This window comes from Cricetulus griseus, chromosome 6 (genome assembly GCF_003668045.3).
Source record: "Cricetulus griseus strain 17A/GY chromosome 6, alternate assembly CriGri-PICRH-1.0, whole genome shotgun sequence".
In the NCBI taxonomy this organism is placed as follows: Eukaryota; Metazoa; Chordata; class Mammalia; order Rodentia; family Cricetidae; genus Cricetulus; species Cricetulus griseus.
Genome location: NC_048599.1, coordinates 6,876,820 through 6,889,089, shown reverse-complemented (window position 1 = coordinate 6,889,089; position 12,270 = coordinate 6,876,820). Strand labels below are relative to the sequence as shown.

General features: G+C 50.1%; 1 protein-coding gene across 2 annotated transcripts in view; it reads left to right on the top strand.

Annotated features, from left to right (window-relative positions):
• Rtf2 (replication termination factor 2) overlaps positions 1-12,270 on the top strand; it is a 30,766-nt gene that overhangs the window by 16,911 nt on the left and 1,585 nt on the right. For both annotated transcript variants that reach the window (XM_027423271.2, XM_027423270.2), the window contains exons 6-8: positions 5,635-5,748; positions 9,887-9,941; positions 10,046-10,135. In XM_027423271.2, the coding sequence (XP_027279072.1) occupies positions 5,635-5,748; positions 9,887-9,941; positions 10,046-10,135 (259 nt within the window). The remainder of the gene's footprint in view (positions 1-5,634; positions 5,749-9,886; positions 9,942-10,045; positions 10,136-12,270) is intronic.

Sequence of the window (12,270 nt, the reverse complement as noted above, 5' to 3'; positions counted from 1 at the left end):
ATAAGCAGAACCACCCCCACACCCCCAGCCTAGAAATCCACCAGGAAGGAGGTCCTTGCTGAGGGAGACGCAGGGCAAGCCTCTCTCGGCACTCACAGGGATCTGTACTAGGGTTAAGGGCCTGTGTCACCACACCCAGCTAAAGTGTGGGAAGTTTGAACAAGGTACACAATACATGATGGCTTAGTGAGCCCCTCCTGGTGTGGTAGCTTTTGCCAGGAGGAAGAGAGGTTCAGGGATTGCCTGGTCCTCTGCTGCCTGCATTGGCAATTGTGCCCCCATAAACCTCACGCTGTAGCCAAGCCCGGGGACTGCTGTTTCAGCTGTTTATATAATTACATGAAAACAGACCTGGGGATGGCCTGGGGTCCTTCAGTTGTACTCCCTGGCCTAAGTGTTTTTCTGCCTGTTATAGGTGAAGGAGAGCAGGCTAGGTTGTTTTCTCCTCCTTCCCCTATGTCCTCAGCCCAGCTGACACTGGGGTGTGACTGTCATTGTTCAGATGCCACTGCCAAGCCAGCCGCTACTGTAGCACAAGCCTGTCCAGCATTTCTGTTTAGCAGTTTGTTCCATGTGCTATGCTGTCCTCTGGAGGATTCTGTTCATTGGTCAACATTCAGAGTTTCCTCAGGCTTTACTGGCAAAGCCCAGCTCACTGTTTCATGTCTCACACTGAGAGTCTAGGGTTCAGCCTGAAGGCTGAGGAAGCACTGAGGAGCCAGGCTAGCTGAGCCACAAGACCTCCTGAGTGTCCCTTCTCTTCCTCGGCTGGGGTGCTTGCCAGCCTGATACTTGGTTAGCCCCAGACCCGTGTGACAGAGTTCTCTCAGAGCTACTTTCTGAACATGGTAACTCAAGTCCCTGTGGGCAGGGCAGGGTCTCTTCTGTCTTCTTTGTTGTCCTGGACTCAGGACAGTGTCCATAGCACCCTGAACATCAGTTTTTATAAACAGCCAGTCACATTGTGTTAGTTGGGCTGATTTGAACGCACAGGCTATGCAACTGTCCAATAAGATGGGTGTCTAGTTCACAGTGTGCTTACACCTAAGCCATGTGTCTGCAGAGGTGTGTTCCTGTTGGGGTGTCCTCTCAGAACAAGCCCAGCTATCCATTCATCTTCAGTACTGCCACCAATAAGAAACTGAGGCTTCGGCCATGACCTCCAGGCTGAAGGTCTGGTCTTAACTAGGTCAGGGTTAATACATGGTGGCTTTTTAACATCTTGAAATGTCACCTGTTGCTCACCGTGGAAATAGGCCACCGTGGTTTTCTTTGGCTTACAGCCAGACACCATGGGACTGTTTTTTGAGGGGAAAGTGATGCCGCCTGCCGTCCATCACTGACCGTGTGTTTACAGTCACGGGCAGCTGAGAAAGCCCTGCTTCCTTCAGAACTTACACCCACTTGCCCTGCTGTCCACATCCCCTCCCTACACCGTCAGTAACACACTCACCAGATGCAGGCCTGTTCCGGGAAGGAACCTGGGCAGGTGCTGGCCCAGCCACCTCTGCTCCCTCTGATTCCAATGGCTGTGGCTCCTGCTTTCAGAGTTGCCTGGCAGGCTGGATTGCCTTTGTATCCCTAGGGACTTGTATTCTTGTTGATCCAGACACGTTGGTAGAAAAGATAGCTGCTGTGTTTGATCCCTGAGAATTATCCAGGACTGTACACCTGCCAGGAGGAGGGGGGTGTCATAAAAAAGCAACACAAGGTACTGGCAGAGCCACAGCCCAAATGAGAGTGCAGCTCTGCACCCGGGAAGCAGTGGCCCTCTCACTGAACATCACACTTTATGTTGGGAGAGATCGTTCCACCCTCAGACTCAGGAAGCTGCTAGCTGGGCTGATGTTTTGTAAGATTGGGGAACTCCAGGGCAGCCAAGGCTGCATAGTGAGACCCTATCCCAAAAACAAAACAACAAAATAATTCTTTTTAAAACGGGAGACTAATTTTTCTGACACTTGTCCATATTTAGGTTTACTATGGGTAGATCTAATTTTTCACATTCGTCCATTAACTTATTTATTACTGGGGGGCGGGGGTGCACATAGGTCACCAAGCAGGAGTGGAGGTCAGAGGATAACATACATAGGTCGGTTCCAGGGATTGTGCTCAGGCCGTGGGGCTTGGCAGTAAGTGTGCTAACCTGCCTAGCCATCTCACTGCCTGGCACTCCTGTTTTCTGGAGAGAAGTAAAGGGGACCAGGTCATCACCACATGCATCCCTGGGGGTGTGGCTCAGTGGTCATGTTCATCTGGTTTGCATCAGGTGTGGGATTCCACCGAGCCTCAGAACGGGACATGGAAGGAGAAGTATAACACCGAAGATTTGTCCCCTCCTGTGTTTGCAGATTCCTAAACTGCATGGCAGGGTGGGTCGGTGGGTGGTGGAGCTACCCTGAGGCACAAGTGTGTTTTGTGTCCCAGCTACTATAGAAAGAGGTCTTGGTAGGGCAGCTTGCACAGTCTCCGTGAACCTGAAGTCCTTGAGGAGGACAGACAGACAGCTTGTGCCTGTGTGGAGGCCTCAGATTCCATTCTTGAGGCTCTACATTATATAGCAAGAATCTTGAAAGAGCAGCCAGATGTGATTCGTTCAACTTAATGGTGGAGGCTAGCCTGGGCTACAAGTGAGACCATGTCTCAATCTTTAAGGAGATCCGAGCATGGTAGTTCTCGCCTTAACATTCCAGCACTTGGAAGGCTGAGGCAGGAGAATCCCTGTGAGTTCTAGGCCAGCTTAAATTATGTAGTTCTCACCTAACCTGGGCTAGAATGAGAGCCTGTCTTAGGATGAAAGGAAAGGAGAAAAAAGGTGTTAATGACAAAATGTGGACCAGTCCCATGAGATCTCTGCCTCTGCATCAGCCATGCCTCCACCCCCCACCAAAGGTAGTCTGGAGAAGACCTAGGCATCTCGAGGGACAGTCCTACTTAGTTTAGATCCAAGCAGCTGAAGTGTTAATGATCTTTTGATTTTTTTTTTAAGAGGGAGAGGGTGCTCTGTTTTGTTGGTTTTGCTTTTGAGGCAGGTTTTGCTGTGTCCACGTTGGCCTGAAACTCTCTTAGTGGCCCAGACTGGCCACGAACTCATGGTAGTTCCGCCTCCATCTCCATAGCGCTGGGATCATAGGCTTAAGGTAGCTCGTTTTCTAAAAAAGGTTTACAACTTATGCATGTGTGAGCCTGCATGAGTTTATGTGCACCATTTGCATGCCGGTGCCCACAAGGTCAGAAGAGAGTGTCAGATCCCGTGGAATTGGAGTTAGGGGTGATGAGCCACCATATGGGTGCTGGGGACTGAACCTGGGTCTTTAGCAGAAACAGTGAGCACCCCTAACCAATGAACCATGTCTCCACCCCAAATCCCTAACAATCTGTGACTTATTTAGCTGTCAAAATAGAGCAGTGCTGGGTATGTGTGTGCTCAGCATCAGGCCACGGCCATGATCCTATCCAAAGGATGTTGCTGCCTGCACCATAGAGGAACGACAAGGGGTGCTGGGATGGGCGAGGAAGGTCACCCTGAGTTCCCAGGAGGATAGCCACAAATTTGAGGCCAAGCCTGGTCTACATGGGGAGTTCAAGGCTAGCCAGACCTACTTAGTGAGACAGTTACAAAAGAGGAAAACTACACAGGTTTTAAGGCTCAGCCTTACAGTTCTGGGCTCTTTTTCTCCACACCCATCCTGAATGCACAGAGAGTGGTCTGCAGAGCAATGCCCTGACCCCTGGTGGTGACATTCACTCCTGGTGGATTCTGGGATCCAGTAGTCAGGATACTAAGCCACCTGTGCTGACTGGGTTATGTCACCCTGACACAAGCCTGGACTCACCCCAGAAGAGGATACCTCAGTTGCGAAGAGGCAAGCACCGTTCACTGGGGGCAGGTTACCCTGGGAAGGTGGTCCTGGGTAGTACAAGAAAATAGGTTGAGCATCTTCTGCTTCAGTTCCTGTCTGCAAGGTCCTGCCCTAACTTCTCTCAGGGTGGAGTGTGACCTGAGTGTTGTGAAGGGAGATAGCCCCTTTGCTCACAAGTTGCTTTTGGCCGTGCTGTTTATCCCTAAGACATGGTGGTCTTATTCCTTGACTGCAAATTCCATCCTCACAAAATTCGAGTTGAATCTTTTTTTACTTGACAAGTTTTTGTGTCAGGCTTGTCAATTGTAAAATACACTGGCAGCCTATCCTCTGGTGTTAAAAACAAAAGAGAGAAGCAGGGAAGTCGGGCGCCTCTGGAAAGAAACTGGCTGAAATCCGGGGGGGGGGGGGGGTGGGTGGCCCTGCTCTACATCCCGCCTCCTGTACTTGGTGCTGCCCTCAGGAGGGTTATTTACGCCAGAGTGAACCTCCACACCCCTTGGGCCTTCCTTCCCACCTCACTCAGTTCCTGAAAGATCCCTTTCTATTCCCTCTCCAAGGAAAAGTCCCCCCACCCCTGTGGAGAGATTCTCTACCCAAGTGTCCCCTGGCCCAGGACTTCCCATAGGACCAGTTGCCCAGAGGCTCTTCCTCCCCAGCTCCCTGCCTGTCGTGGCTGAGAACAGCCTTCCACTTGGGTGGGTACCTCTCTCCCTTAGGTTGTTCCTCTGGAGGGTGCCAAGCTCAGGGCTCTGTGAGGCAAAGCAAATGTCTTCAATCCACCAGTCCTCAGGGAAACCCTGTGAACCAACAGACCCCAGCCTGAAAGGTGGATTTGGAGTGAGGTGCTCCTCAGCCCTGGCGGGGTGCAGGAGCCTGAGGCCGGCACACTTACCTCTGTCCTGTGTGCTGGGGGGTGTCAAAGAACAGGACCCTGTTTACTAGCTTTTTTACAGAAGATGACAGTGACACCCCTTCCCAAATGTGACAGCCAGAATGTCTCTAGACTGTGGTGTTCTTGAGGAACAGAGCAGCCACCTGAGGTTCTCTGCCCTGGGGTTAGACCTCCACCCTTGAGGAGGCCTGAGGGACCTGGAGACACTGGAGCAAAGCCTCTGTTCACAGAAGAGAGCTTTGCTCTCTGACACTGCCCCTCTTCCTGCCATGTGTTTGGTGTCTAGGACCTCACTCCAGGAGATGTAATGGTGTGATGGTGGCCTCTCTGAGTAGGTAGCTTGCTTGGTTATAGTTCTGTGGATATGGGCATGTGTGCAACTGGCAAAGCTGAACATGGACACGGCTCCATCTTGTTCGGCCAAGAAGTGTCTAGAGTCAACCCTTACACTTGGAATTTTCTGGAAAGACGATGGAAGTTAGCAGATACCTGTACTCTCGACTAGAGCCTATAGCCTGTTGGTACACTGCAGTGAGCTCACACAGGGAGCACCGCCCCCAGCAACACAATGCAGCTACTGCAAGTGGTCCCACGCTCAGGGTCTTTGCTCAGGCCGTATGGGTGCCCAGCAGGGACCAGTGTGGAGAGTCTGGTACCGTGAGCCACCCTATCAGTGACCATTGTTGGACCCCTCCAGGGTGGGTCAGTGGGGCTATGCTGCTCTCGGCACATGGGGCCAGGACTGAGAGAAGCTGATCTGAGACGCTGGCAGAGATGCTGCAGGAGCCTAGCAGGGGCTGAAGGGCAGCCCTGAGTGCAGCGCAGAGTCCTCCATGCCTCCCCCCCATGCTAACTGACCTTCTCTTCGCCCTGCAGTGTGGGGCCGCCTTCCAGGAGGAGGAGATCATTGTGCTCAATGGCACCAAGGAGGACGTGGACTTGCTGAAGAGGAGGATGGAAGAGAGGCGGCTTCGGGCCAAGCTGGAGAAGGTAATGGGGTGAGGGAGCCTCACTCCTGCCCCAGGGCCTGTGCAAGCTATGCTGCTGCCTTAGTAGATGCTAGTGACAGGGGAGGTGTTGCATGGCTGAGTTTTGTCAGCCTAGCAGCCTCTAGAAACAGATTCAGGGCTTGGCTCCATTGGCTTTGTTGCCTGCTCAGGGCATGAATGATGTAGGGGAGATTTTTTTTTTTTTTTTTTTTTTTTTTCAAGACAGGGTTTGTCTGTAGCTTTGGAGTCTGTCCTAGAGCTTGCTCTGTAAATCAGGCTGGCCTCGAAATCTCAGACATTCCCCATCTCTGCCTCCTAAGTGCTGGAACTAAAGGCATACACCACCACCACCTGGACGGAAGATTTTTAAATGACACCTGCCCATCAAGCACGTGCACAGAGTGTGGCATTAGTGAGCCCTCAGGAAAAGGTAGCACTAATTTTAAAGAGCGCATGTGGACTGCGGGTGTGGCTCAGTAGTAGAGCCTGAAGCCCTAGATTCCGTCCCCACTACAGGAAAAGAAATTGGACTCATACTCCATTTTCATAACCGTAAAGACAACAGTGGAAGTTACCATCCTCCCAGCAAATCTGAAGGTCCCACACCCTCAGCCACCTGCAGTGTGGTCCAGCAGGCTTGGGGGAAGAGATGCTCAATTTTTTTAAGTTGGCATACAAAGCAATGGAACTCATTGGGGCTATAATTTTTTGTTTGTAATAGAAAGGTTAAGCTCAAGAAAAACTTGGGCCTGGCCTTTGTTTTTACTAAGGTGAGGATCCAGATGTAACACACCTGTGATCCTGTCCTCCTGAGTAGAGTCAGGAGGCCAGCTGAGGCCAGTTTGGAGACCCAAGGCCAGGGTGTGGCTCAGGGGTAGAATACCTGCCTCGCATGCGCAGTCCTGGGTTTGACCCCAGCACCGAAACAAACAAAACCACAGGACTAGTGCTGCAAGTGTTGTAACCGTACGGCAGAGGGTGGGGTGAAGACACACTGTGGGGCAGAGCCACCGGTGTCGGCAGGGGATAGGGCTGCAGTGACGGAAGGGGCTTCAAAGCTTTGCTCCTGTATTTTAGTCATAGAAGAAAGGCAGGGTCACATGACCTACACATGATCGTACTTCATGGTTGTGAGGCTTAGAAGGCTGATGGTCACATATGGGACCCAGACTTGGGAGAAGTCAAATCTACTCTCACTTCCTCCTTTATCATCTTAGAAAATGGTCCAGGTGCTGTTCCATAACACTAGGAATTGTGGGCAACTCTGAATTAGATGCCACAGGACCGCTCTGTGCAACTAACTGTTTACAAGATGGTAATGGCATACTGAGAAATACTGAAGGTCACTGGGTCATTTAAGCTGTGTATGCAGGTTAGAAAAATCAGACATTTGTATGTGTGACATGCATGTGTATGTGTGTATGTTAATTCTAAATTGCTAAATGTTTTAATTTAGTAAATTACTTTTTTCTAAATTACTCTGCACTTAGCATCATAGGAGCATAGAAAAGCCTGGAGTGTCTTTAACAAAAGACAGCAACCAAACGACATGCTTGCCGTCTTTGCCGTCGTTGGTCAGGTTTGGGGGTTTTGTTGTTGTTGTTATTGTTGTTACTCAAAGAGGGGTGTTGTGTGCTAAAAGCAGTAGCTAGAGAGCTGGGGAGCTCTGGTGTTGTCCCTGAGTGACCGACCGTCTCATCACGGGCTTCCTGCCAAGTCCTGCAGAGCCCTGTGGGACTAGATCCCCTCGGCAGCCTCCTCAGCAGAGGCTCTGAATGCGCTTAGATACTGCTACCAAGATACAAAATATTTCCCAAATATCCTAACCTGCAACAGCGCTTAGCACCTCTGCATGCCACTAGCCTTGAAACTGCTCAGCGGTAATGGAGGGCTAAGAACTGAGCATCTGCCTCTGTTTTGTGTGGTTGGGGTGTGTGGACACTCAGTGTGTGCACAAACTCAGAAGCAGGAGCACAGTGTCTGTCACTTTCTGCTCTGTTGCCTTGAGACAGTGTGTCTCACTAAGCCAGAAGACCACCATTTCCCCTTGACTGGCTGACTAGCAAATTCTCAGGATCCCAGTCTCTACCTGCCAGTGCTGGCTCACAGCCATGCACAGCCATGCCCAGCTTTCTGCAGTGGGTGCTCCTGCACTGAGACACCTCCTTAGTCCTGTTTGTCAGCCTTCACAGATTTGCAAGTGTGCATTTCATGTGTGAAACAGTTTCTTAACTTTTTTTCCAAATGCTTAAATTACATTATGTGTGTTTGTCACACATTGAAAGCCACCACCAAAAGAGGTCTTTTGTTCAGTGCTTGTAAGAGACAAGGCCTCCAAAATCCTTATTTTGTTTCAGCCCAAGCTAGCCTCAGACGTGCTGGCCTAAAATGCATTCTTCTCTTTTCTCCACCTCCCCAAGCTGAGACAGCAGCTCCTGGCTCGGCTGTGTCTCTTTGGTACCCCTTTTTGGGGTTTTATGGCAATGACATTTTAAAGAAAGTTGTGAACAATCCTTCTGGTCATTTGTGCAATTGAATGTAATTGCAGAACAGTCCACCTTTTGGGGACTGACCAGTAACTATCATACTGATCCAGCACCTGAAAAATCTAAGGAGAATAATCTATAGAGTTTAAATCAGCCACCATTCCTCAGGTGTGCCCCCAAGCCTCATAAACAAACATCACAGTTTGACAGCTTGGAAACTGAGTTCAGAGTGAATGAGATTCTGTATATGTTTGTGCATGTAGAGTTTGTGTTGCTGTTTAACTGCTCTTTTGTGTACAGTGGTCACTGGTATTGACCGTGTGTGTGTGTGTGTGTGTGTGTGTGTGTGTGTGTGTGTGTGTGTGTGTGTGTGTGTGTCTGTCTGTCTGTGTGTCTGTCTGTCTGTGTGTCTGTCTGTCTGTGTGTGTGTGTGTCTGTGGGTGTGTGTGTACACGCATGTGCTCATGCACATTTGTAGTGGTCACTGGTATTGACCGTGTGTGTGTGTGTGTGTGTGTGTGTGTGTCTGTCTGTCTGTCTGTCTGTCTGTCTGTGTCTGTGTGTGTGATGTGGGTGTGTGTGTACACGCATGTGCTCGTGCACATTTGTAGATCAAACCCAGGCCCTCGTGGTGCTCTGTTGTCACTAAGCAGCATCCCAGCCTCTAACATTGACTCCTCATTGAGATGCATTGTCTTCATTGTAAAGCTTTGAGAGTATGGAGCTAAAACTGATGAGGGTCTGTATGGACTCAGCCTTCTGGGGTCACAGCTGCTTGCCTGCAGACAGGTCCTCCTCTGAGAGATGTGTCAGGCCATCAGATAGGACCCTGGGCCCTAGGCAGGCCCACTGCCGCTGTGGTCTGCACGATGTGAGCATACCCTCTGTATTAGTTACTTCTCTATCACTGTGCTCAAACACCATGACCAAAGGCAGCCTACAGAAGGAAGAGTTTATTGTAGCTCAGGGTTCCAAAGAGAGAGTCCTGTAGGTAGAGTTTCTGTCCCACCTGGTTCCACAGTCCTTTGGTCCCAAATAAACACACAGAGGCTTATATAATTATAAACTGTTTGGCCGATGACTCAGGCTTCTTATTGGCTAGCTCTTTTAATTACTAATTTATTTCTATTGATCTATATATTTCCATGTAGTCTTGGCTTACTGAAGAATGCCCAGGCATCAGACCTTCCTGCATCTCTCTTGAGACGCACTCTCTGTGTTCCTCATCCCAGAATTCCCCTAGTCTGGTAGCCCCGCCTATACTTCTTGCCTGGCCACATCCTGCCTGTCTATTGGCCGAAACAGCTTTATTCATGAACCAATGAGAGAAACATATATTCACAGCATACAGAAGGACCTCCCCCATCAGAGTCCCTCATGGCTGGGAGCTTGGCAGCAAGCTGCAGGCATGTTGGCAGTGCAGGAAGCTGAGAGCTCCCACCTCCATTCACACTCAGAAAGCAGAGTGAACTGGAAGTGGGGCGAAGCTATCCACCCTCAAAGTCCACCCCCACTCTTGTACCTCCACTTACTGAAGTTTCTGTAAACTCCCAAACTGCAGCACCCATTAGTGACCAGGTGTTCCATACCTGAGCCTTGGGGGACATTCTCAGTGAGACCACCACAGCTTCAGCAGCTTCTTTCTTCTTACAGAAATCAAAGAAACCGAAGACCACCGAGTGTGTTTCAAAGGCGGGTGTCACAGACGGTAAGATGCCAAGAGACTCCAAGGGGGCAGGCTACATCTACGACACCAGGCCCTTGCTCTGCTTTGGGTCAAGGTTTGTTTTGCTGACTCTGTGTCTCTTACAGACTCTGCAGGGCCATCAAAAGTGAAGGCTGGCAAGCCTGAAGAGGCAGACCCCGATCCTAAAGAGAAGAGAAGCACCGTGGCTTCCAGAGGTGAGTCTTACTGAGGAAGTTGGAAAGCCAGAGCAAAGGGATGAGAAAACATAGGCTTTCCCCTGTGTCCTTTGAATTAAACGTAGCCTCACATTCCAGCCTGGAGCCCTGTTGGCCCATAAGATTCTGGGCATAAATCCCGCTTCTGTCTTACTGCTGCGCAAGCATATGGTGCCGAAGCAGGCAGCCACGTGGAGACACACTGTGGAGGGCCTGGGTGCCCAGAACCTTCCTACGCTCCCCTCATTTCTAGACTGCCGTCATAGAAACGTCCTTTCCCTGTGCCTGCCTCTTGACCATGTGGGAAAGCTGCTCTTGAATGTCTTTTTTTGGTTTTTGGTTTGTTTGTTTTGTTTTTTTTGAGTTGGGGTTTCTCTGTGTAGCTTTGGAGCCTATCCTGGCACTTGCTCTGTAGATCAGGCTGGCCTCGAACTCACAGAGATATACCTGCCTCTGCCTCCCAAGTGCTGGGATCAAAGGTGTGCGCCACCAACGTCTCAATGTCTTCATCTCAAAGAAAACAGCATTTGCCACAGGCCTGTGGCAGAGGCAGGGTCAGCCACGGTGCCACATGAGCTCCAGGCCAGCCTGAGCTGTGTACTGGACTCTGTCTCAGAGAGAAAGTAAGAAGCAGGGGCAGAAGAGCTGGCTCGGCACTTAAGAGCCAGTGCAGTTCTCTCAGATGACCCGAGTTCTGCTCCCAGCACCCATGTCTGACAGCTGACAACCGCTTTTAACTCCATCTCCAGACCTGACACCCTCCTCGGACCTCCACAAGCTTCCGTGCAAGCACGCGCGCACACGCGCACACACACACACATATATGTATATGCATTCACACATACATATACACATAAAGAGAAAAGGGAAAACCAAAAAAGGAGGATGAAAACCAAAACATGTCTGTGACCAGTTCCCAAATAACTACCTGGAGACTTAATTACAGATGCTCAGCCAATAGCTCAAGCTTGTTACTAGCAAACTCTTACATTAAAATTAACCCCTATTTCTTCTCTAGGCTTTGCCCGTGACTTGATAGGTTTTCTCAGTGCGGCATGCCCATCTTGCTTCTCTCTGCATATGCTTGTGACTCCAGCCTGTGCCCTTCTCCTTCCCAGCAGTCTCAGTTTGGTTCTGCCACCTAACCTTACTCTGTTTAGCGACTGGCCAGTCAGCTTCCTTATTGAACCAATCACAGCAACATATATTCACATAGTGTATAGGAACATTCCACACATGTCTGGTGACACAGGCCTGTCATTCCAGCTACTCAGGAGCTGAGGCAGGAAGATGAAAAGTTTGAGGCCAGCCTAAACAACTTACTAAAATCCTGTATCAAAATAAAACATAGAAAAGTAGCTGGAGCTGTGGTATAGAACCTGTTCAGCATGTATGAGGTCCTGGGGTCATTGCCCAGCCCTGAAAACAACTAAGATCACAATTACTTTACAAGAATTAAACACAGGTTTGTCAGTAAGAGAAAGTGAGACATTGTGTTTCGTCCCACATCCTGGCCTCCCATCAGCACAGGCCACTGAGGTTTCTGGCTCTTTATCCTTGTACACTACCAACCCGAGAGGACCAGTTCCTCACCTTGAGTGCTAAGAAGCTGGGGACAGCTTGGTGCCAGCACAGTGTTCAACAAGGCCGTAAGTGGTCAAGGCTTGGTCTAGTGTCTAGAAGACACCATTGAGAGTCTGTGCTTCCTGCCAGGCCTGGCAGCATGTGCCTGCTTTGGGAGGCAGCATTGGGAGAATCATCCCAGTTTCAAGACCAGACTGGTCTACATAGTGAGTTCTGGGTCAACCAGGGCTACATAGTGAGGCTCTGTCTCAAATAATTAATTTAATTCATATATTGTGGGAAGGGAATGTAGCTCAGTTGGTAGAACACTTGCAGAGTGTGCACAAAGCCCTGGGTTCTGTCACCAGCACTGCATAAAATGCTATAACAGCACATTCCCATAATCCCAGCCCTCAGGAGATGGAGGCCACAGGATCAGATTCAAGACTGGTCTTTTGAGTTTGAAGATGGCCTGGGCTGCATGAGGCCCTCCCCCACCATGCTTCAGCTTTCTTTCCAAATAGCCGCAAATGCAGGGAGCTGGGGGAAGAGGCACGCATGACTCAGTCCCT